This window comes from Lotus japonicus, chromosome 2, assembly GCF_012489685.1.
Source record: "Lotus japonicus ecotype B-129 chromosome 2, LjGifu_v1.2".
Classification (NCBI taxonomy): Eukaryota; Viridiplantae; Streptophyta; class Magnoliopsida; order Fabales; family Fabaceae; genus Lotus; species Lotus japonicus.
In genome coordinates this window covers 82,206,629-82,228,889 of record NC_080042.1, presented here as the reverse complement: position 1 = coordinate 82,228,889, position 22,261 = coordinate 82,206,629, and the positions used below count along the sequence as shown (strand labels likewise).

At 38.3% G+C, this 22,261-nt stretch overlaps 3 protein-coding genes and 1 non-coding gene across 4 annotated transcripts; 2 read left to right on the top strand and 2 right to left on the bottom strand.

Annotated features, from left to right (window-relative positions):
* Positions 1-330: 330 nt before the first annotated feature.
* On the bottom strand, positions 331-1,888 carry LOC130735774 (cytochrome P450 89A2-like). Its single transcript, XM_057587672.1, has one exon. It carries the CDS (start codon positions 1,886-1,888, stop codon positions 383-385), a length of 1,506 nt encoding a protein of 501 aa, XP_057443655.1. The 3' UTR covers positions 331-382.
* Positions 1,889-8,590: 6,702 nt separating this feature from the next.
* On the bottom strand, positions 8,591-10,942 carry LOC130740263 (trihelix transcription factor GT-3b-like). Its single transcript, XM_057592802.1, has 2 exons — positions 10,382-10,942; positions 8,591-9,588 (listed from the first exon to the last, which is right to left on the bottom strand). The coding sequence occupies exons 1-2, from the start codon at positions 10,709-10,711 to the stop codon at positions 8,995-8,997; spliced, it is 924 nt and encodes a 307-aa protein (XP_057448785.1). The 5' UTR covers positions 10,712-10,942; the 3' UTR covers positions 8,591-8,994.
* A 7,899-nt stretch (positions 10,943-18,841) lies between these two features.
* Positions 18,842-21,894, top strand: LOC130740262 (phytochrome-interacting ankyrin-repeat protein 1-like). Its single transcript, XM_057592801.1, has 3 exons — positions 18,842-19,500; positions 21,153-21,324; positions 21,424-21,894. Exons 1-3 carry the CDS (start codon positions 19,369-19,371, stop codon positions 21,636-21,638), a joined length of 519 nt encoding a protein of 172 aa, XP_057448784.1. The 5' UTR covers positions 18,842-19,368; the 3' UTR covers positions 21,639-21,894.
* Positions 20,125-20,257, top strand: LOC130741644 (small nucleolar RNA snoR86). Its single transcript, XR_009020530.1, has one exon. It is a non-coding gene; the product is annotated as a small nucleolar RNA snoR86 (small nucleolar RNA).
* Positions 21,895-22,261: the final 367 nt, after the last annotated feature.

The window sequence follows — 22,261 nt, the reverse complement described above, 5'->3', positions numbered from 1 at the left end:
AGTTGATTACCAATTTCTTCCTGAATGTTGGGAGGTAGTGTTTCCAACTATCAGAACACACACACATATATCCAATGTAACATTTATATGTTCAAAAAAAAACATTGTAACATTTCTTCATAATAGTTTTCTTTGCCTCTTCTTTTGTCATTGTTCTTACAAGAAAAAAATTCCATCATTAAAAAATAAAATAGAAAATTTTGGGGTCAGGTGAGAAATGGTAATGAAACTATAAAATTAGGAATATATCACGATGATGAACGTCCTCTATATTCTTATCCGGCGTAATATTACTTTTTTCACCAAAAATCATATTCTGTCATTTAAAAACTACTCATAAAATCAGGCATAAGACACTGAACAAGGACAAACTAAATCAATTTCAAGTGTTCCTTGGAGACGCACATGCCCGCAGTGGATTCTTCATCACAATAGTGAAAGCCTCCTTCTCACTCAGATCAACCTCACACCCGTCTTCAACTGTCCATTTAAAATCCCTCACCATGTTAGCCACAAAGTACTCAACATTAAGCACTGCCATAGAAATTGCAGGACAAACTCTCCTCCCTGCACCAAACGGTATCATTTTAATCTCAGCAAACCCCTTTAAATCAAACTTGTCACCATCCTTCAAAAACCTCTCAGGCCTAAACTCCATTGGATCCTCCCACACATTTGGATCACGCCCCAACTCTGCCACAAGAACATTCACCATCGCATTCTTCGGTATCCTATAACCATCTATAACAGTCTCCTCCGTCACAGCTCTAGGCAATATAAAGTGCCCCGGTGGATGCCGCCGGAACGTTTCCAACACCACAGCATGCAAATACGGCATTCTCTTCAAATGCTCCTTCTCAATGTCCTCACCAGGTGTCACAACTTGAGTAATTTCATCAAACAATTTCTCTTGAACGTTTTGGTACTTCACTAAATTCGCCATAACCCATGACAATGAGGCAGCTGATGTATCAGTGCCGCTGAGTAAAAACTCAGAACATAAACTAACCAACTCTTCATCATTCAGCTTTTTCCCAGTATGAGGAAGTTCTATCTCAAAAAGAGTATCCACATACGCCTCAAACTCTGTTTCAGCTCCACTTTTAATTTTCTCTTGTCGTGCTTTAATAATAGGAAGCATCAAACTCATTTGATTATGACGAATCTGGAAAATCTCTCTCCAGAGCTTTCTAAACACAATTTTAGACAAAATTGGTACGAAGTTTACCACATTGAACCTGATGAAATTGTGAACCAGACTATGTTGCACCCTCTGAATGTTTTTTACGGTTTCCTCATCAAAATTCTCCCCGAAACAAATGTAACTGAGCAGAACGTATTTTGCAAAGTTCAAATAATCATTGATTGGAATTTCTTTGTTGCCTGATTCTATGTCTGTTAAGATACTTTTCTTGATTCCATCCAATGCCCACTTGCGGCAGTGAGAAAATGAATCCAGACGCGAAGGCTGAATCACTTGCATGAAATTCTGGCGGAGTACCCTCCATACAGCGCCGTAAGGGGACATGCTGACGACGTGCTGGTTAGGGAAGAATACTTGGATGGTTTGAACAGCTGTGGGGCGACTAGCGAAAACGGTGCCATTTTTTACTAGTGCTCTATGCGCGGCTTCGTGGGTTGTGATGAAAATGGAAGGGTTGGAGCCAATGTGGATGGTGACAATGTTGCCGTACTTTGCACGGAGGGAGTGAAGGACTGGTTCAAGGGCAGCGAAATTGTTTGAGGATTTGAGGAGCCAGAAAAGGTTGCCTAGGAAGGGTATGGTTGGAGGGCTTGGTGGTAACTTTTTGTTTCTGATGATGGTGAGAAGGGCATGAAGAAAAATGTAGAGAGATATTGATGCTACAAGATAGAACCATAATTCCATTATTCCTTCTCTAATCATCTAGTCTAACCCCCTTCCTTGACACATTTTTTGAGTTATGGTGATTTGAGGTTTTATAAATTGCAGGTTATGTTAAGTGTAGTTTACACTTTCAGTTATGATAAATTTGTGACTGTTATACTTATCTCATTAAATGTTTTATAGTTTGCAATAGCACCATTTATTATTGAAAACTCCCTTCAGATGTCACAACACCTTGATTGATTAATGTTTGAGATATGGTAATCAGCAATATAAGTTTGTAACTGTAAGATAAGATGTGAAATAAACGCACAGTATTTATGACTTGCAGTTTAGGAAAGTGTTGGTTGTTTCAATTAGAGAGAGGAAGAAGAACTCCAAAAATAATTGGTACCAAAACAATTTTGCAAGAAGATGGAGTAACTTAATACTGCATGATTAAGTCACACTTTCTTACAATAATAATAGTCCCACTTCTTTTAAGTTTGTCAGGTAATTGTCATGATATGAACGTTTCTTAAATATAATCTGAAAATGGCAATACACATTTTTCTAATGGTGGGAATCCATAGCTCCCACTTCCCACAATCATTAATAATTATGGTAAAAGATACTATTTGAGAAATATGGTGATGTGTTATGTATTAATATTATTATAAAAAATAATTTAAAAATGAATTTTTATAAACAAAAGATATAAGAAATTGGTGATGGATCGAGAGTGACTCGGCGGAGGCTTGTGAGGCGGTTTCGTCATCAGCGTTACTGGTGAGTTCGTACCTGGAATTGGTCCAGGCAATTCGTCGTGCTATCCCACCTCATGTGGAGATCCAATTACATCGGGTTTTGCGGGAAGTCAACTCAGTAGCGGATAGTCTAGTTAAGACTGCTCATGTTTTTGGTTTCGGGACTCAGGTTCTGCAGTTTCCGTTAGCAAAATATCATATGTAGTTTCCGTTAGCGAAATGTCATCATATGTTATGTCAGGACATTGATGAGGCTTTCGCCTCTCTTTATGCTCCTGTAGTCTGGCGTTGTTTCTTCGGGACCTAACCCCTTCATCTTAAAAAAAAAAAGTGTATTTATCTTTATTTAATTTGTTTGTATCTTACATAAAAAGTTTGTTATATATATATATATATTTCTTAAAATAGTTTTACTAACAATATTTTTAGATGCTCCTTTAATATTAATGAATATCTGATGCAGTAGTTAAAGTTAGTTGTTTAAACTCCTAAGATCGAGAATTCGGCTCTTATGAGCTGCCCTTTACCTCTAGCTTTTAGTACACTTTTGTCGAACAAGATTGACCCAATTAAGGATACTTGTGTTTAAATAAAATGACATTTTGGTCAATAATGATAATAATTTGCACCAAAAAAATAATAATAATTGATGAACATGTGAATAAGTGATTTTGAAACAAATAAGTGATTTTACAAATTATAATTGTATGAAACAAATAGAAGAGATCGAAATTTGAGAGAGAGCGGGGCCCACTTAGGTTTCTTCTTTTCTTTCTTCTTCATCTCTATCATCTCATTCGTCTTCTTCTTCATATTTCTGTGTTGTTTCTTCAAGTTCCATCGATCGATCGCACGCTGCAGAGAGAGAGAGAGAGATGACGCGGGGAAAGCAGAAGATCGAAGCGCAGAAGAAAAACGCAGAGAAGAATCAGAAGGGAAAGGGTTCTCAGCTTGAAGCCAGAGCTGTTGGTCTCAAGGTCATCTGCCCCATCTGCAAGGTTTTATCTCATTCTTATCAATTTTCATTTCACGCGAAAAAAGTTGCGATTTTGATTAATGGGTACTCGCAAATTACCCCTATTATTGATTTCACTTTGAATTTCATGTAGTAATTGCCTCTAGGTTATGGCACCGAATCACTTGTTTTTGTTTTCTAATTTGAAAGATTTTGATTGGATGCAAAATTCTACTTCAGTCATTGATAAATTCAGCTGAAAGGGAAGGCCTTTTTGTTTGGCTTCAAGTGATTCAATTATTGTTTTGGATAATAACATTGAACTAGTAGTTGTCTTGATTATTTAAAATTAATGCTATCTTCCACTTTGGGCCAAGTTGGCTTTTTGGCAGGTTGCCAGCTCATAATTTGTAGTTTAGTAACTGAGTCCATAATTTTTTTCAAAATGTATGATCGAAGCCTGGAATGCATGTTACTGCTGCTGTTTGATGGTGCCTTTAAGGGATATTAGATGGGAGCAACTTGTGCAAGTGTCTTATTTAGATACTGATTCAGTCTTCATTTTTTATGACTTGTGATAATCTCACATTTTGTTGTGTTACTGAAATGATGAATTGGCTAAAATTTAATGATTTTTTTTTGGCAATAATGCAATTGATATTGTTTGGTTTCATCTAGTGTCAGGGAACCATTTGGATTTTGCTACTTTGGCTGGGTGATTAGATTAGTTGTGATTTGTGAACGAGTCAGTAAACATAGCCCTTTACAAATTATGGCATTATAGTTGTAATTGCTACAGTCCAGTCTACATTTTTGAATTTTAACTTTTGTGGACAAACATGCCATAGATCCATTAGTGTTCTAACTCATAAGATAAGAAAATAGCATTTGGATGCTTGGCTTCTAGTTGAGGAAAAAGTAATCTGTAGCTAAATTTGTTGTCACGTAATTACTAACACCTGTAATTCCCTTGGATGGTTTGAAGCTGTGATTCAGATGATGGTCCAACTTAGGTGGAGCTTGAATTTATTTGCTGTTATCCTGTTTCATGTGTTGATTCTCATGCTTGTGCATGTCGTGTAATTCTTGTAACCTATAGCAGTGAAGTTTGTCTGAATTGTCTTTCATCTTCAGCAATGAAATGGTTGATGACTGATGCTGAAAGAAACCTTGTCTTTTAAGAGTGTGCTTTATATACCTGACATTTACTTTTCTTCTAAGTGCTTCTTAGATGTGTGGATTGGCGAGCAAAACTTATCACTTGCAAATTGAATTTATGCATGAACTTTAGCCTTGAAGAATGTATTGAGGAAAGAATTTTGAGGAAAATAATGGTGTTCCCATGATTCATTTTTAAAAATCGAACTGATAGTGTCCCTAGAAGAAGGAAAAGATAAGATCCCCTCATATTAGTTATTAAATGGTTATTATACTATTGTTGAAGATCTTTGTTTAATCTTTGAATAAGAACTCCTGTTGTGATAGAAATTTAGTGGAACTTGCATAACACAATAGAGTCTAAGTCTTTTTATTCAAAGGCTTGTGACAGAAAAGGTATCTTAGGAATGCCAAAATCATTACCCATTGTAAGTTTGACCTCACTATTTAGTAGGATTTATGAGGTTGAAAGAACTTTCAGGGAATTCGTTTTAACTTTCAAGTTTCAACAAGCAGTCAAATCTCAATTGTCTTCTTCACTTGATGAAGATGATAAAATGTTGACGTATAAGTCTGTTTTGCTTGTAAACGCTAAGTTGTTAACCATGCCTGCATGTAAATGTAATAACTATACAAAAGTAGTTTTGGTACGTAATCACGGCTGCACATATGATATGGGTTTTGTCTATATAATTTCATGCATACCTGTACACCATGATAGAGTTTAGTTCCTACTTTTTTATGTGTTTATTTATGCCTCAGTGACTAAATTTTATGATTAGGCTTATCCATCCCTGAAAAAGAACTACACTAGAGAACCTTGTTCATAGTGTTGTACTACCACTACCTGTTTTATGATCCTCAGTTTTAATTTTTCTGTCAGGCTTATTCATCCATGAAAAGGAACTAGATTAGAGGATCATGTGCATAGAGTTGTAAGGACAACTTTTCCTCCTTATGATTAACTATTCAGAAATTCGGTGCTATGTTCCTTTTTACAAAATAATTCATTTCCTTGTTTTAAAAGATAAGTTATTGATCATGCTTAAACTGACTGGTCAAGTAACAATATTTTAATGTGTGTACTAGCCTACTAGGTGTCTCCTATATGTAGTCTTTTTGAGTGTGGAGAATATCTTTGTTGATATCTTCATTTTTACCATTTGACTTATGAAATGTCATTTTGATAGACTTCAAATAATCATCAGTGCTAATCATTGTGTTCATGGCATTGGCACTTTGATTAAATAGGTTAATGGAGCCATTCAATTTATATTATTGTCTGGAATTTTTCTGATGCTATTGAACTCTTGTACTTCTGAACATCATTTGTAATCTTATATATGCCATAGAACCTTATGGGTGTATCTTCTATTCTTGTATCATGATTCTTCATATTGTTGTTGCACTTTTTGTTCAGGCTCAACTTGCAAATCAAAAGCAGCTCGTTGATCATTATGGCTCCAAACATCCGAAGGAGGAACCTCCTGCAGAGTCAAGCTAGTGAGTAATCTTCAGAGCAAATAGTACAAAAGTTCCAACAAGAAAATTTGCTCTCTAGATGTGCCTCTATGTTTTTAATGTAATTCCCTGCTTCCAGGGCAGAGTGCTACATGTTTGAATTTGATTTTGTTAATGTACATTATCTGAAGATCATAAAGGATGAAAAAAACTTCTATCATTTTAGGTAGTCTACAAAATTAAATTAAGTAACTTTTTTTTGCGCCACCAAGGTGGGACACTTTCCTAAAAACTAACAAGAAACTGCGAATGACAATATTAAACCTAAGCTAGAAAAAGGCTATGTTCTTTCTCTTGTTATTGTAACCCACTCATGGTCAATAAGTAAGGTTTTCACGAATCCGTTGCCCCTTGTGTACCTTGTTTTTCCCTGTTCTCTTTTGCTCTGGTAAAACTGGGGTGGAGATACTTGCATTACCCTTCATTATGGTTGGGAATCATGGGAGATAAGGTCATCTGTAGCTCCAGCCTGTATTGGATAGAGTTATATTTTGACCATATAGATTCTATATAATTAAAAGTGCCAACTTTGTGAAATTATTAAGTAAAGATACTCTTGTGTCACATGAAAATGTCAAACCAAGCATTGTGTATATCTCATTCTTCATATATATATTTAAAGAATTCCACTTATTTAATTCGGAAGAAATAGACCAATTTTTTTTAAGCAGACTAGTGATTTATAACTTCTTGAAGGCACTAATTCCTGTTTTCAAATTTCACTTACATGCTTGCTTGATGTCATGTTGATCTGTTCACGCTTTTAACACTATATTTGCTTCTAAGTTCTAACTCATATTTGTGGTCTTCCACATTGTAATATTTAGCGTGAAATATAAAATATTTGGAGTTGCAGCTGTATCAAAAAGACTACGAAACAAAAAGTAAGAAATGGTCAAGTACCTTAAATTGAATTCAACTAAACTCTGGATGAATTTATGATTCAGAATGTATCATATATTGCAAAACATAATGTGTATATATGGATTAGATTTCAACTATAATGATATAAATTGATTTAGACGCCAAATCGTAATAAATTATCATGGTGCATGGCTACACCATATTCTCTACAGAGCACCTTAGATTTCACCATCTTTCATAAAATAAAAATAAAATGAATTAATAGTCAAATTAGTCCATGAGTTTGTAAGCGAGTTTAATTTTAGTCATTATGAGGAAAAATGACGATTAGTGGAGGTAAAAAAACCGCTAATAATTGTAAACATGACCGTCACTAAACATAATTTTTCCTCATATTGACTAAAATCAAACTCACTTACAAACTCATTGACCAATTTGACCATTAACCCAAATAAAAACATTAATCCTAGAAACGTTTCAAATATGCATTTCTTTGGCAAAAAAGAAGCATTATTTTTATTTTTTTTAAAATGACTTCGTTTCAAATGTTACTAATTATTTTTTAATTAGTTAAAAAAATAATTAGCTAATTAAAAAATAATTAGTAACATTTGAAACGAAAAAATAATTAGGAAATTAATTAAATTTCCTCTTGTAACAAAAAAATGTTACTAATTAATCATAATAATTTTTTAAATGGATAATAAAAGTTACATATTCATTATAATTATTGACTTTTTTGGGGGTCTAATAAAGATATCCTCCATGGGCACCTGCTTCTGATGAGATAGAAGTAGGATCCCGGTGCGTCTTCTTTTTGGGAGGTAATCTTGTTCAAACTGAGAACATCTACATTTTTATTTTAGACTAAATAATAGTAAACTTTTGATTACACATTTCCTAACATTATTTCCAATATGTCACTTATATCACATTTTTAAGTACTTGGACATATTTTTCTAAAAAGAAACACCAAAGAAAATTCTTAAAAGATTAATGTTCAAAAAGGTTACAGAACCTAACCCTACCTGGGAAATATGCTAATATATGTTTAACTTAAAAGTTTGAATCAGTTGCCTTTCCCCGTCTCATATTCTTAAGGCGTATACCTCAATAGAACATGCAACACGCTGATAGTCCTCACATTCAATTTACAAATGTCCATAAATCAATCAATCAACAGATTCAACACTCAAATGATACCTTAAATGGTCATGGTTAATATGCCCTCTTCTTTTCACAGCACATTGCAGGGGGAAAGCAACGCCTATGTTACATTTCATAATGATTGGGCATGAAATGTTAGTCACATGAACATCATTCCATACAACAACAACAATAGCAACAAAAGCACTATCCCACTAATTGAGGTCGGCAATATGAATTACACTACGCCATTGAGCTCGATAAAAAATCTATTTTTTTTCTCTCATGTCCAGAGAAAAAAAAAAACTTGTCACTCCATTGAGTGAAGCAAAGTTTTTATCTAGTGAACAAACTTGTCATTCTTGCATGTATCTCTCTCATGGAGGGAAGTAGGCAAATATATAATGTATGTACAGATATAAGAAAAATTACAGACTGGCTGAAACCCATACCTGTTTTTTGTTACAATATATCCCCAAACTCAATGCCAAACAAAAGCATCCCTAAATAATCCATATAAAATGCTAATTCTGTGTCAATTATAGAAAAAAATTGTTCATATACTCCTATAATATTCAAATGATCTCCTGACTGCGTTCACCATATACTCCTTTCCAAAATTCTCTGAAACTTAAAGCTGCTGTGAAATTTGGTTCATTCTCTGCTAAACTGAGAATAATGTACTATATGGAAACAACAAAGAAATTTGCTACAAGGAACCCAAGCTTTTGCCTCATTTAGTTAGATTCATGAATGAGTTTGTTTAAAAGGGTCGTCAACAATGCATCCCTCCTCTCTGCCCTATTCTCTTCTCTTATTCTCCTTTGTTCTTCTCTCTCCCTCCATGCCTGTTCAACCATTAATCTCTCCCTCTCAAGCTTTTCCATTGTCTGCCGCCATTCTTGCTCAAACAATTGTCGTTCATGTGCACGCCTTTCCATCATCTCCCTCCACTGCATTTCCATCCTTAGCTGGTGCTGGAAAAATTCCTTGAGCATTTCCTGAATACTAGCACTATTAGTATTATTACCTGGATTGTTCCCCTTTGAAGACTTCTCCATTGCAGTTTTGTCAGAAGCTTTCCTTTTGCGGGTATTGCTTCTGGCAGGTCTCTCCTCTTCGCTCTCATCTCCAACCTCATCATCTTCTGAGAATTCTTCTGAGGATCGATCCCCACTTAACCTTTTCATCCCTTTCTTTGTTTGAGCTGAACGATTTTCAGATTCAAGAAGCAAACGTTGCATGTTCTGTGCCCTTTGGGTAAAAACTGCATGCAATTCTTCAAAAAATGGGCATTGCTTGCCATGCTCTGGATCAGATGTCTCTTTTCCCTGCATAAACATTGGCGTGTAATTTACTAAGTGAACACTTCCATCATAAAAACATAGCTTTTGTGGTGTTTTGGAATATAAGAAAATCATGCATAACTGCATACCCAATAAGATTACAGAACTTTACCCCACCGCACATATTGACTCCCTATGGCTCTATATGAATTTTTCTGCATAGGCACAGGGGATGTCAATATGCACTAGTATACCCTTTTAGCGAGTACAGGGTACCATGTCACTGAGTTTCAAACAACCATATCACACACTCCATTTTTTGGTGGTGGGGGAGTCTTGAATTTTAGCTTAAATGGGAGAGCACACCCGTCAAACAAATTACTCTATCATAAACATGAACTTACATCAATAAAATGACAACAGGTTATCCATACACAAAAGTTGTATCTGAACTACTCCAAATTGCAGGGAAAGGGATGTGTGATATAAAGGTATGCATATTATTTATTCACATTAGCAAACCATAAACTGAACATCAACCAAAAGATACAATGAGATTATGAGAATCCCCTCTTGCTTCTGCTTCGAAATGAAAGTTTAGCTACTTATGCAATCATAAGTACATTGGACACTGCAAATGCATATATCAATCAATTATAGTAACCTTGTTATGAACCCTAAAAGCCAAAATCATAAACCCAGAGAAATCATCTCATTAGCTCTATGTTTGTTTTAGAGTATGTGAAAACAATGCAAAACTCACATGGAAATTCACAAATAATAGAAACGCCACAATCAACCAAACCAATTCCCAAAAAAACACACAGAAGGGAGATACCTTATAGCGATTGACAAGGTTCTTCCACTTGCATTTGCACTGTTCAGGGCTTCTCCTGAAGCCTCTCTCCCTCATCTTGGAGCTCACAACCTCCCAAAGCGTCTTGTTCCGCTTCGACGCAGTGAAGTCCCTCTCCAGCTCCGCCCTGATCGCTATGAACTCCCTCGTCTCCTGCTGGGTCCACTGAGGCTGAGACGGACCCCTCTCCTCCCTCACCGGCGCCACAGACATCTCACCGGACATCATCGACGATGTTGACGGATTCACCATCGACGGCATCACCATGCCGAGGCGAGCCGCAAGGGTATCGTCACCTCCACCACCGAACATTTTCCCTCTGCCACTACCACGACGACGTCGTTTGAATCAAACCAACTAGCGAAGTGAGATTGGGATTAGGGTTTTTGAAGGATTGGAAGCGCTGTGCAGAAGCTGAGTGAAACTCGAAGTTTGCGTTTTGTTTTGATGAGTTTTCTTTGTCGACAAGACAAGAATCGTTGACTATCATCGTCACTTAGCGTGTGAAAACCTCAAAAACCTCATTTAAGACGTTACTCATTGTCGGTTTCAAAGTCACACCGTGTTTCGAATTTGGATAGGGCTGTTGAGCAAAACAAATTAAACAACAAATAGTTTTCTTAATTTTTAGGCAGAGACTATTCGCGCCTCCTATTTTGCTAAGTGAGTCATCCCTAAAACTGCAAAAAGACTAAAATACCCTTCAGTAATTTTAATTTTTAAAAAAAAAAACTACCTTCCTCACTTATAACTGCGGACAGGTTAAAAATTTAAACACACCCGCAGTTATAACCACGGGAAATTGGTGCTATTAAAGAGGCTTACAGTAACCGTTTACACAGGGCTCATAACCTACCGCAGTTATAAGTGCGGACCGGTTGAAAATTATAACATATCCGCAGTTATAACAACGGGAAATTGGTGCTATTAAAGAGGCTTACAGTAACCTCGTACAGATGCCTCATGTTTTATGAACCTACTGCAGTTATAAGTGCGGACAGGTTGAAAATTATAACACATCCGCAGTTATAACCACGGGAAATGACTAAGTTTTTCACTTCCGCTAACAAGTTAGCGGAAGGTATAAATTTAACACTTCCGCATGTATGTTAGCGGGAGCGTGTAATTTGTTTGATTACCGCAGTTTTAAGGGCGGGACTAACCAGTTACGTCGGAAAGTCGCGAAATCGCGATGTCAGCTAAAAAAAGCTGAAAAAAAAGCTCGGAAAAAGGTAAAAACTTACATGGGTAAGCTTCTATTCTTGACTTGAGATCACCCAAAAGAACTTGGGAGTGGAGGAGTGGAGGATTAAGAGGAGGATTAAGAGGAGGGTGAGGAGGAAGAAGGAGATGGTGTGTGGGAAGTAAAAATTAAAATTAGCTTTTTATGTTTTTTTTACTAAGGGCAATGTTGGAATTTTCAAAAAAGGAGATGGCGGACTTAGCAAAACGGGGAGGCGCAAATAGTCTCTGCCTAATTTTTATACGCCACTTTTTTCTTTGACACCAAATATTTCTATTTCAGATCACTTGTTTTTTTTTTTTAATACCGGTACGGCAATATCATTGAATAGTAGAATAAGCGTCTACAAAAATAGCTTCTGCAACTGTGGCAGGGGGATTATCCCACCAAATATGAGAAGGAAAATTAGAAGCTAAGGAAGCTATTACATGAGCTGAATTATTAGCCTGCCTATTGACATGAGAGAAAGAGATGGATTGAAAAGCTTGTGCTAGGAATTTGCAGTCCTGGATGATGGGCTCAATATCTGGTTTGCATCTTTGTTTCTGCATGGCTTTGATTACTATGATTGAGTCTGATTCAATTATCACCTCTTCCATGCCGAACTCAGCAACCGTTGACAAGCACCACCGCATAGCCAAAGCTTCTGCCACCGTTGGATCATAACGACAAGGCTCCATGTGAGTTGCTGCAATTATCATACGCGACTCATGGTCTCTGACTATCAATCCAAAGCCTGTAGCTGTATCTCCAGTCCACCCGGCATCGCAATTGATCTTGAGCTTATTTGGGGGTGGAGGATTCCAGACTCTGACGGTGGGTTCCAGGGGGTTCGTTTTTTCTATTCCTTGCGCATCGTTCCACTCTTGTAATGAAAGCATGGCTCTTTGCATAGCTGCCATAGGATCTGCAAGCTTACCATTGAAAAGATGCTCATTTCGAGCTTTCCAGATGGTCCATGTTCCCTGGAAAAGTAAGGCCAATTCTTCCGGTTTGTGCGCAACACACCACGATTTGAACCACTGTAAAGTGTCTCCTTCTACTGCTTCTGTCCTAATGCCCATAGGGTGACCAAACCAGGCGGCTTTAGACCAGGGACATTCAAGAAACAAGTGCTGCAGAGATTCGGTCACATGGAGACCACATAGAGCGCACTCTTCCTCAACCTGTATACCCTTCTTCCTCAAATTTTCACGACAAGGGAGGTTATTACTTATGGCACGGTGCATAAAGTGCTTAATCTTGTTGGGTACCGGTGCTGTCCATAGTTTTTTCCAGGGGAAGGTTTGAGAACTTGAACTGGGCATATGAGAGTATTTTTTGGTTTGCAAATGATAGTAAGTGGATTTAACAGAGAACATACCATCCTTACTCCATTGCCAATATGGAAAATCTTCCAATTGTCTCCAGCTCAGGGGGATAGCTCTGATCGCTGCCGCTTCTTGAGGGTTAAAGTTCATATTGATGGTTTGCCAATCCCAAATGCGCGTATCTTCATGGATCAAATCTGCCACTGTATGAAGCTGATTATTTGCAGCTGTGAGAACTCTTCCACTTCCTGGGCCTGGAATCCACTGATCATGCCATATATTTATCTTTCTACCATTGCCAACCCGCCATCTTAGACCTTCTTTTACCACTTCCAATACATTCCAAATACTTCTCCATGCGTAACTGGGTTGGTAGCCTATCTTGGCATCTAGGAGAGATCCTCTAGGAAAATATTTGGCTTTCCACACCTTGAATAAAAGAGAGCCTTCCGTGGTGAGAAGTCTCCAAACCTGTTTGGCTAGCAAAGCTTTATTGAAGTCCTCTAAATTTCTGAAACCTAGACCACCCTTGTCCTTTGGCATACAAAGTTTCCGCCAGCTTGTCCAGTGCACTTTTCGTTCTCCTTCTTTTTGTCCCCACCAAAAATTCGCCATGTAGCCTTCAATTTTGCTGCAAATTCCACTTGGTATTTGAAAACAACTCATGATATAATTTGGGATAGCTTGAGCCACGGATTTGAGGAGGACTTCTTTCCCGGCCTTTGATAAAGTCTTTTCTTTCCATCCTTGCAGCTTCCTCCAAACTCTCTCTTGTACCTTTGAGAAAATTTGCTTCTTTGATCTACCAATGATGGTTGGCAAGCCCAAGTACTTGTCATGAGAATCCACAACCTTTACTCCCATCCTGTTACGGATCATATCCTTGCTGGTGTTTGGCACGTTTCGGCTGAATGAGATCTCGGATTTCTCTAAATTGACTAGTTGGCCTGATGCTTGCTCATACTTTTCAATGGCTTTCATGAGCTCAGCTGCTTCCTCCATGTTGGCTCGGGTAAAAATCAAGCTATCATCAGCAAAGAAGAGGTGGCTTATTTGAGGGGCTCCTCTTGCTACACTAACTCCATGCAGCTTATTCTTCTGTATCTGTTTTGTGATTAAACCTGAAAAAGCTTTAACACACAGAATAAAAAGGTAAGGTGATAAAGGATCCCCTTGTCTTAACCCCCTTTCGGGGGAAAAGAAAGGGGTGGGTTCTCCATTGACCAGAATCCCATAGGAGACTGAGGTGACACACCTCATAATGACAGATATGAGCTGTTGTGGTAGCCTAATTGTTGTGAGCACCTTCTCCAAAAAATTCCACTCTATGCGGTCATATGCCTTGGTCATATCTAGCTTAACCGCATATACCCCTTTTTTCCTTTCCTCTTTTTCTTCACGTAGTGGGAAACTTCGAATCCTGTTAAGGCATTATCTGTTATGAGTCGACCCGGAATGAAAGCGCTTTGTTGCTCCGAGACTATGTCACCAAGCATGGGTTTAAGTCTATTTGCTATACACTTGGTGACTATCTTCATAATCACGTTGCAAAGGCTTATTGGCCGGAGATCCTTCGGACTTTCAGGGCACTTAACCTTTGGTATCAAGCATACAAATGTGCGATTGATGCTTGCTGGATCAGCACCTTCGTTTAAAACTGATAGGACTGTTGTGGCAACATCCTCACCCACAAGTGTCCAGTACCGTTGAAAGAAGAGAGCTGGGAAACCGTCCGGTCCAGGGGCTTTTAATGGATGCATTTGATTGAGAGCTTCTTTAACCTCCATATATGTGAAAGGTTCTGCAAGCTCTTTCATATTCGCATGGTTTATTTTTCCTGGAATGCAGCTGCAAACTTCATCAATCCTTGACGTGCTTTCGCTGCCAAAAAGTCTCATAAAATAGTCTCGGGTCATGTCAGCAATTTTTTGTCTTCCATGGATCCAGTTGCCTTGTTGATCTTTGAGCTTCTTGATTGTGTTTCATTTCTGTCTTTGGTTGGCCTTGTTGTGGAAAAAATTTGTGTTCTTGTCACCCTCCTTTAGCCATATAGCTCTAGATCGTTATCGCCAATAAATCTCCTCTTTTTCCAGCAGCCCCAATAACTCTTCTTCCATCATTTTTCTGTCCTCAATATTGTCTCTAGTGGGGGGCCACGATTGAGCTCTAACCAGGTCCTTCTCTAGAAGTGCAATGCGCTGTCTAAGGTTGCCTTTCTCCTTCTGGACCTGAGTTATTAATTCACGTGCACTTTCTGATTTTTCCTCCCAATTTCCGTCAAAGTCTTGCCAGGCACTGCGAAACAACATATTGAAATCTGGTTCTTTTGCTAGGTAGGCATCCATCCTGAAGACTTTCTTTTTTTTTCCGTGTGTTTTCCTCTTTGGTCCTTAGAAGCTTAATAAGTAGGGGTGTGTGGTCAGAAGTGTGGCGTATCAGGTGATGAACTTCTGAAGCAGGCCACATATCAAGTAAAGCTTTATTCGCCATTCCTCTATCTAGTCGTTCCTGTATATTACCATCATCCTGGCGACCATTCGTCCAAGTGAATTGGGGACCAAAGAACCCCATGTCAATGAGTTCACAGTGTGTGATACATTGGACAAAAGCATCAAGAGACTCTACCCTTGCATTCAGGCCTCCTTGCTTTTCAGAATTTGATATTATGGCATTAAAGTCTCCAAAACAAAGCCACTGCCCTTGAACCTCTCTATGGAGCTCCCGTAGCAATTGCCATGACTTATATTTGTTGTGTTCTTCAGGGTGTCCATAAAAACCTGTGATATGAATTGGATCCTAACCAACTCCTTTATACAGTGCACTAATATGGTTTGAAGAATAAGAGAGGAGGTCTACAATTATATCATCTCTCCATAATAGAGCAAGGCCACCTCCTTTTCGTCTTCCATCTCCCCTGCAGTCTACTACTAGCATATGTTTGAAGCCCATGTTGGAACCAATTTTCTTCATGTCACCACTTTTTTTCCTAGTCTCCATGAGGAAGACTATGTCGGGGTCTTCATTAATAACGAGCCTAGAGAGAGCTCGTTCTGCACGGAGGGTCCCAAGCCCCCGGCAGTTCCAGCTGAATGTTTTCATTGGTCCCGGCTGTGCTGGTCTTCCAGCACTGCCGATGAAATATCAATGTCCATGGATGCCCTGCTTTTCTTCTCCATGCTGTGGTCCGGGTTTTCTTGCTGATCTATCTCCATATCAGTCCTCTTCTCACCTATTTTCACCTGGGGGACAGAAACTGCTGACCTCTGGCCTTGCCTTGCAAGTCTCTTCCAGGAGCTTGTTTTCTTTCCCTTGTCCTCCTTTCTTCCTTCAATTACCTCCTTTTCCTGGTTTTGGAGATCATTTGGTGCAACTTCTGGCTCTAGACGTGCCTTGCCTAAGGGTGTCGATTCTATTGCAGGTAAGTTCTCCTCACCAGAGTTAACTTCAGGAGGAACAGGATGTGTGATAGGGTCCAAGGAGATGTGTTGTAGGACTTCTGCTACCTGCTCAAGTCCTGCATCTGCACTTGTAGATTTTCCTGATGCTCCATTTGTGTCCTGTGGAAACTCATCTTCTCTTCCCCCTTCGTTATTGTTTTGTTCTTGAGTTTGTGCATTGGAAACCTCCTCAGGGACCTTAGGTGTCTCATGTATCAGTTTTCTCCTGGCTTCAAATGACCCCTCCTTTTTGACAACTATCAGTTTGGTCGGAGATGCCCTCAGCCAAGTGCCATAGGGAAGAGTTTGTGGTCCTTCATCTTCCTCATCATCATCATCCTTTTCTGGGCAGGACTTCAGAGAGTGCCCTAATCTTCCGCAGCCAAAACAAAGATCTGGTAATCTCTCATATTTAAAGAAAATTCTACCAGCCTTTTTTGGGTCAATTTGTATGGCTGACCCTCGTTTGAGAGGCTTCCTGAGATCTAGTACTACCTTGGCTCGCATATACTTCCCTACTGCACAACCTTCAGTTTTATCAATGTCTATCACCTCTCCCATGGATCCTCCAATCATCTTAATGGCCTCCTCTGATCGAAGCTTCAGAGGTAGATTGTAGATGCGCACCCAGAACGGGGAGGTGTGAGGTTTGATGTCGGATGGCTGCTCATCTCCTTGGATTTTTTGCATGGCAATCACGTATCCATTAAAGGTCCATGGCTGCCCTTTAAGGATCAGATCATAATCCCTAGGTGAAGAGAAATGGAAAGAATAGAGATTCTTCCCTAAGTCAGCGATTTTGACTGCATGCCTCGTTTTCCACAATCCCAGAATAGTATCTTTGAAGGCACGCACGTTGTAGTTCTCAGCAGTCCACAATTTCCCCACAACTATGCTCTCAACTGGGTCCTGTGTCACGGTACCAGTGTCAAAAACAATTGTCTCATTCTCCTCTGTGGAGAACTCGATGTTATTCCAGGCCTCCATTGCTGTACACGACAGACGTTGAAGCTTCACAAAAGAAACGGAAGACGACTACCAGTAGAAAACACTGGACTAGAGAAAAAACTCCACTGGCGGCTATTAGGGTTTCTCAAACCCTAGCAGAGCCATATGGGAGACTGAATGCACGTGTATTGCATTTCAGATCACTTGTTACATCTTCTTTTATGGTAACAATAAATGATTACTTCTAATTCAATATTAAGATAAGATGGAATTAAAGCACACAATCTAAAATTTACATTTATTCAATATTTGATTTTATAAGGGATGTTTTATTCTGTCTCCACTATTCACATGATACTTGAAGAATGCTAAAAGGACTATCTTAGAGCATCTCCAAGGCTAGTTCTTAGTTTTTAGTTCTTAGCATTATTTATGTGGGCCCGTCAACTCTTTGAAGATTTTGCTCAAACCATGAGTTCTTAATTCTTAATTCTTAGCACTATTTATTTGGTCCCACAATATCATTATATTAGTAATATTTTTTATTTTCATATACTATTGATTTAAATTTAAATGTTAATTCAATAATTAAATTGAATGAGTTGATGAATGAGAGAAAAAAAATTAATTTTTTATGCTAAGAACTCAAAAAGTAAAACTCCTTATATAAGAATCTAGTTCTTATTTTTAAGAACTAAGAACTCCACGTCATCTCCTCGAGTGGTTAAGAACTCGATTCTTAGTTCTTAACTCAAAAATAAGAACTAAGAACCTTGCATTAGAGATGCTCTCAGTAACAAGTATTGGACCAAAATACATTGGTTCTTTTAGCGTGATTCAAAAATAATGCATTGGGCCTTAATATGTCGGTCAATTTGGTGTTCTTCAACACAGGCATACAGCCTGTGAATGCATAAACCTTCAAGACTGCATTGACGACCTAATCATAATAGCACAATTAGGTCGTTACACTTGCCGCGATCGCAATGTAGGAGGCAGGAAATGCCAGAGTTTTCGACATCATAGAACTCTAAGCCTATAAGGAGGTGGCTGGTGGCGCTAAAGGTCCTGATCACCCCCGAGGTCAAGTCCAAAGGTAACATAATAAAAAAAAAGAGCAACAACAACAACAAACCCCAACCTTGATAAGGAGAAGGGAAAGAAATGACCTATGATTCAACCATACCGGGAAGGAACATAAAGTCTATATCTTATGGAGTTGTCAACATGATGATCGTTGGCAGATTTGCAGGTAAGGGAGTCTCATTCAATACCAAAATGAGATCACTCAAAAAGGTAACATACACCTCCTCTAACAAATTTGTGCGCCCCAACTATGAAGACGAGTCCCACGTTGGATAAAAAGATATTCTGTTGGCATGGGTTGGTTTTAATTAATGGGCAATGGAATGAAAACAATTAAGATTAAGATATTCTTTCTATCACCAAAAAAACAATAAATCAGTATTTTCAAAAAAAAAAAACCAACCAATAAATAAGTAGAGAGTACCAAGCGCACAACAACGAGATTGGAAAGATATAGTTCATCTGGGTTTCCTAGGGTTTCCTACCACCGCTTCCTCCTCCTTGTACACGCCAATCTCCACCGCCCCGATGAAACCAGGCTTCATCTGATTCCTCTTCACCACTCTCCTTCTCCGTCTTGCAACCCTCTCCTCAATCGATTCCTATTATCATGAATCCAATCTTCGTCGTCCACAACCTTCGCGTCTTCGGTCCCGGCTTGAATCCGTTTGCACCCTATTGCATCGCCAATCACTCTCTTCTCTCTCGCTAATTCCCCTTCCCTCACCACCCTAATCTCTTCAATTCCTCAAAAAAACATGTAAATTAAGCCATCTTCCAGATTCCGTTGAGTATCCTGCAATCTGAGATTGAAACTGGTTGTACCAGAACCCAGTACCTTGTGTGATTCTAGGGTTTGGGTATTTTGTTATTGCTGTTGTTCTCGTTGTTGTTGTTGTTATTTATTATCATCACGGTTTTTTTTGTTGTTGCGTTGATTGAGATATGATCGAGGAACAGCCATTTGAATTGCGAAAGAGCCCTTCGCGAAGGCGCTTGTTGAGACCTGCGGTTGGTACCGATGACAGGGGTTGGACCTTGCTTCATGTTGGTTCTCGCAAAGGTGATATCAAACTGGTGAGTTTTTGTTTTTTCAATCAGCTCCTTGCTTTTGTTTATTGATTACTGAATTTTATGGATTAAATTGGATAATTAGATGTTGTTTACTTGTGATGTTTCGGTTTGAGAGATGCCCAAATACAAGATTGAGTTGTGTGATAAGGAAAAACTGAAGTTTAGAGATGTTGGGTAGCTTTATCTAGCAAATTTGAGGCTCCCACACAATTTAATGGTTGATTATATTTGAATTTAGATGATCTGCTCGTGTTTTTGCAGTTACGACTATTACTCTAAAATATGATGTTTATTGCCCAAACTCTGATATGACTCATGAGATGCAGGATTATTATTTGTTATTGCCCTCAATTCTTGCATCTTTTTTCAGAAGGACAGGGGAAATACTTTTTAACTTGGGTGATATACTCATAGCCTCATACATGTAATAGTCTAATAAACTAGGGTGATATATATAATAGTATAGTAGCAGGAATGAAAATGAGCAGCTGCTGCATTTTCTTGGTTAATGATTATTGAACGTGAGCTTGAGGTGTATAGCAAAGTTCTCAGCTCATACATTTTGTTGGTTTTTCTTTGTCATTTTGTTATTCATAATTTCACATTGAAAATGAAAGCCAATTTGCAGAGCAAGAGCGTCTATAAAATAATGGCGCACCTTGCCTTGAAGGTTGGCAAAAACAATCACCATTGCGATTCTCCGTGCCTATCAAGTTGATTGAAGTCGTTTTGATGATGGCCTCGAACATGTCGCTACATTTAACCCACTTTTACTTTAATTCCTTTCAAAGAAAATGGGGAAGACTCATGGCTGTTTCTACATTTAATGTTTCTTATTGGTCTTTTCCTAGAATATTCAATTTATTTTATCTAATTGTTCCTTTTGAATTCTTATATTTTGAGAATAGGTTGTCCTTTATTATTGAATTTGTATACTATTTTTTAATGTGAAAATCTTATTGGGACCAGAAAAAAATATTAACAAGTAGTTGCTATGCATAATGATACTAACTGAGTTGTAGTGAAGAGGGAGACTATTTCTTCATCTGGGTCTGTCTGCTAGTTGAGTTGAGTTCCCTTTTCTTTCTCACTGTCTCGTAGAGGGATAAAGCCAAACAAACATCACAGAATCAAAATGGTTTTTTTCTAAAGGTATCAATCTGAAATTTACTCACTCCGAACAACAAAATAGCAGAAGAGATTATGCATCTTCTCCTTGCCCTATTTCAGATCTTTCACCGCCTACTCCCTTCTTTTTTCTAAGAGTTCCTTTGATTCACTACTCATTTCTCACTGCTTTAAGTGAATTCTTGATTTGAAGTAGAAAATAATGTGTTTTTCTTCAAATTGTTTCTGTCAGAATATTGAAATTTTGTTTCTTTTGTAATTAATCTGGGTGTTTGACAGAGCACTTGGTGGTGTTCATTCTATAATCTAATATACAGTGGTGTTTATTAGGCCCCTCCAAAATTTCAGCTCAAACAACACCACGAAGTGTGCTTGAATTCTTGTCCCCCATTCAGCTGATGTTCTGTTAACCATTGGCTTGTTCATGATCTATTGTTACTTTAAGAATTAGAATTGCCTCGTATTTGGACCAAAAGGGTTCTCAAGTTTGTCAAATACGAGCATCTGCTAATAGTGTTCCTAAACAGGTGAGAAAACTTCTCAAGGAAGGAACAGATGTCAATGTGTCTGCAGGGGGCCCTAAATCAAAAGGGGTGACACCCCTCCACCTCGCTGCTGAAGGTGGTCACCTTGGAGTCATGGATGAACTGCTTGAGCGTGGTGCCAACATTGATGCCAGAACAAAAGGGGCTTGTGGCTGTAAGTTTATATCCCTTTCTCTGAAGCCTTTAATACTACCTATGTGCATGTCTAAAATTTTAAATTTCATATTCACGAGTGTTCTTCTTATGAAATCAGGGACTCCACTTCACATTGCAGCCAAAGAGAGGAGGAAGGATGCTGTGAAGTTCTTGATAGAGAATGGAGCTTTCTTGCCACCGGACATCAATGATTGCCGATTTAATCCTCCTCTTCATTACTGCCCAGGACTTGAATGGGCCTATGAAGAGATGAAGCGAATTCGACATGTAGACTCATCTGCTGGGGAGACATCTTGCAGCTCTGAAAGTTAATTTGCTTTCTGGGATTCGGTTGATGTTTGGATCTCTATCTTGTGTGAATAAATGTAGAATTGAAACAAACAACTTACTATGCATGATTTGCTTCATGGGACTGAGTTACTATTTTAGTACTTTGGATGCTCTTATTATGGAAACTATGATGTACGGTGATTAATGTTGCGTGTATTTTCTTGGTGGGTGCACTTTCCATATGGACAATGAAATGGGTATCATCCTGCAATTTTAATATATTTTTCGTTTTTGAGAACCATTGTGAAACCTTTATCAGTTTTAATTTTTGTTGGGTTGTTTGGGTTCTTTGATTAAAATGTGTAGATTTGTTTGTTTTGGAATAGTTTCTTTTTCACAAAAGTGTGTTCACTGATTATTGTGTATTAAGGACAAAACTGCCTAGTATTTTATGGTGATGTGAGGCGAAGTGACAATGGGCAGCGGTGGCTTGAATGGCGGAGGAGAGACATGGAGCAACAATAGCTGGCGGAACAAAGGGTGATGGTGGGGAAAGCATGACCAAGGTGGACTCAATTGTATGAGAACTTGATTCAGTACTATGAGAATGGGAAAGAAACTCTGGATTTATTCACAATTTCATTCCATTAACAACAATTATGAGA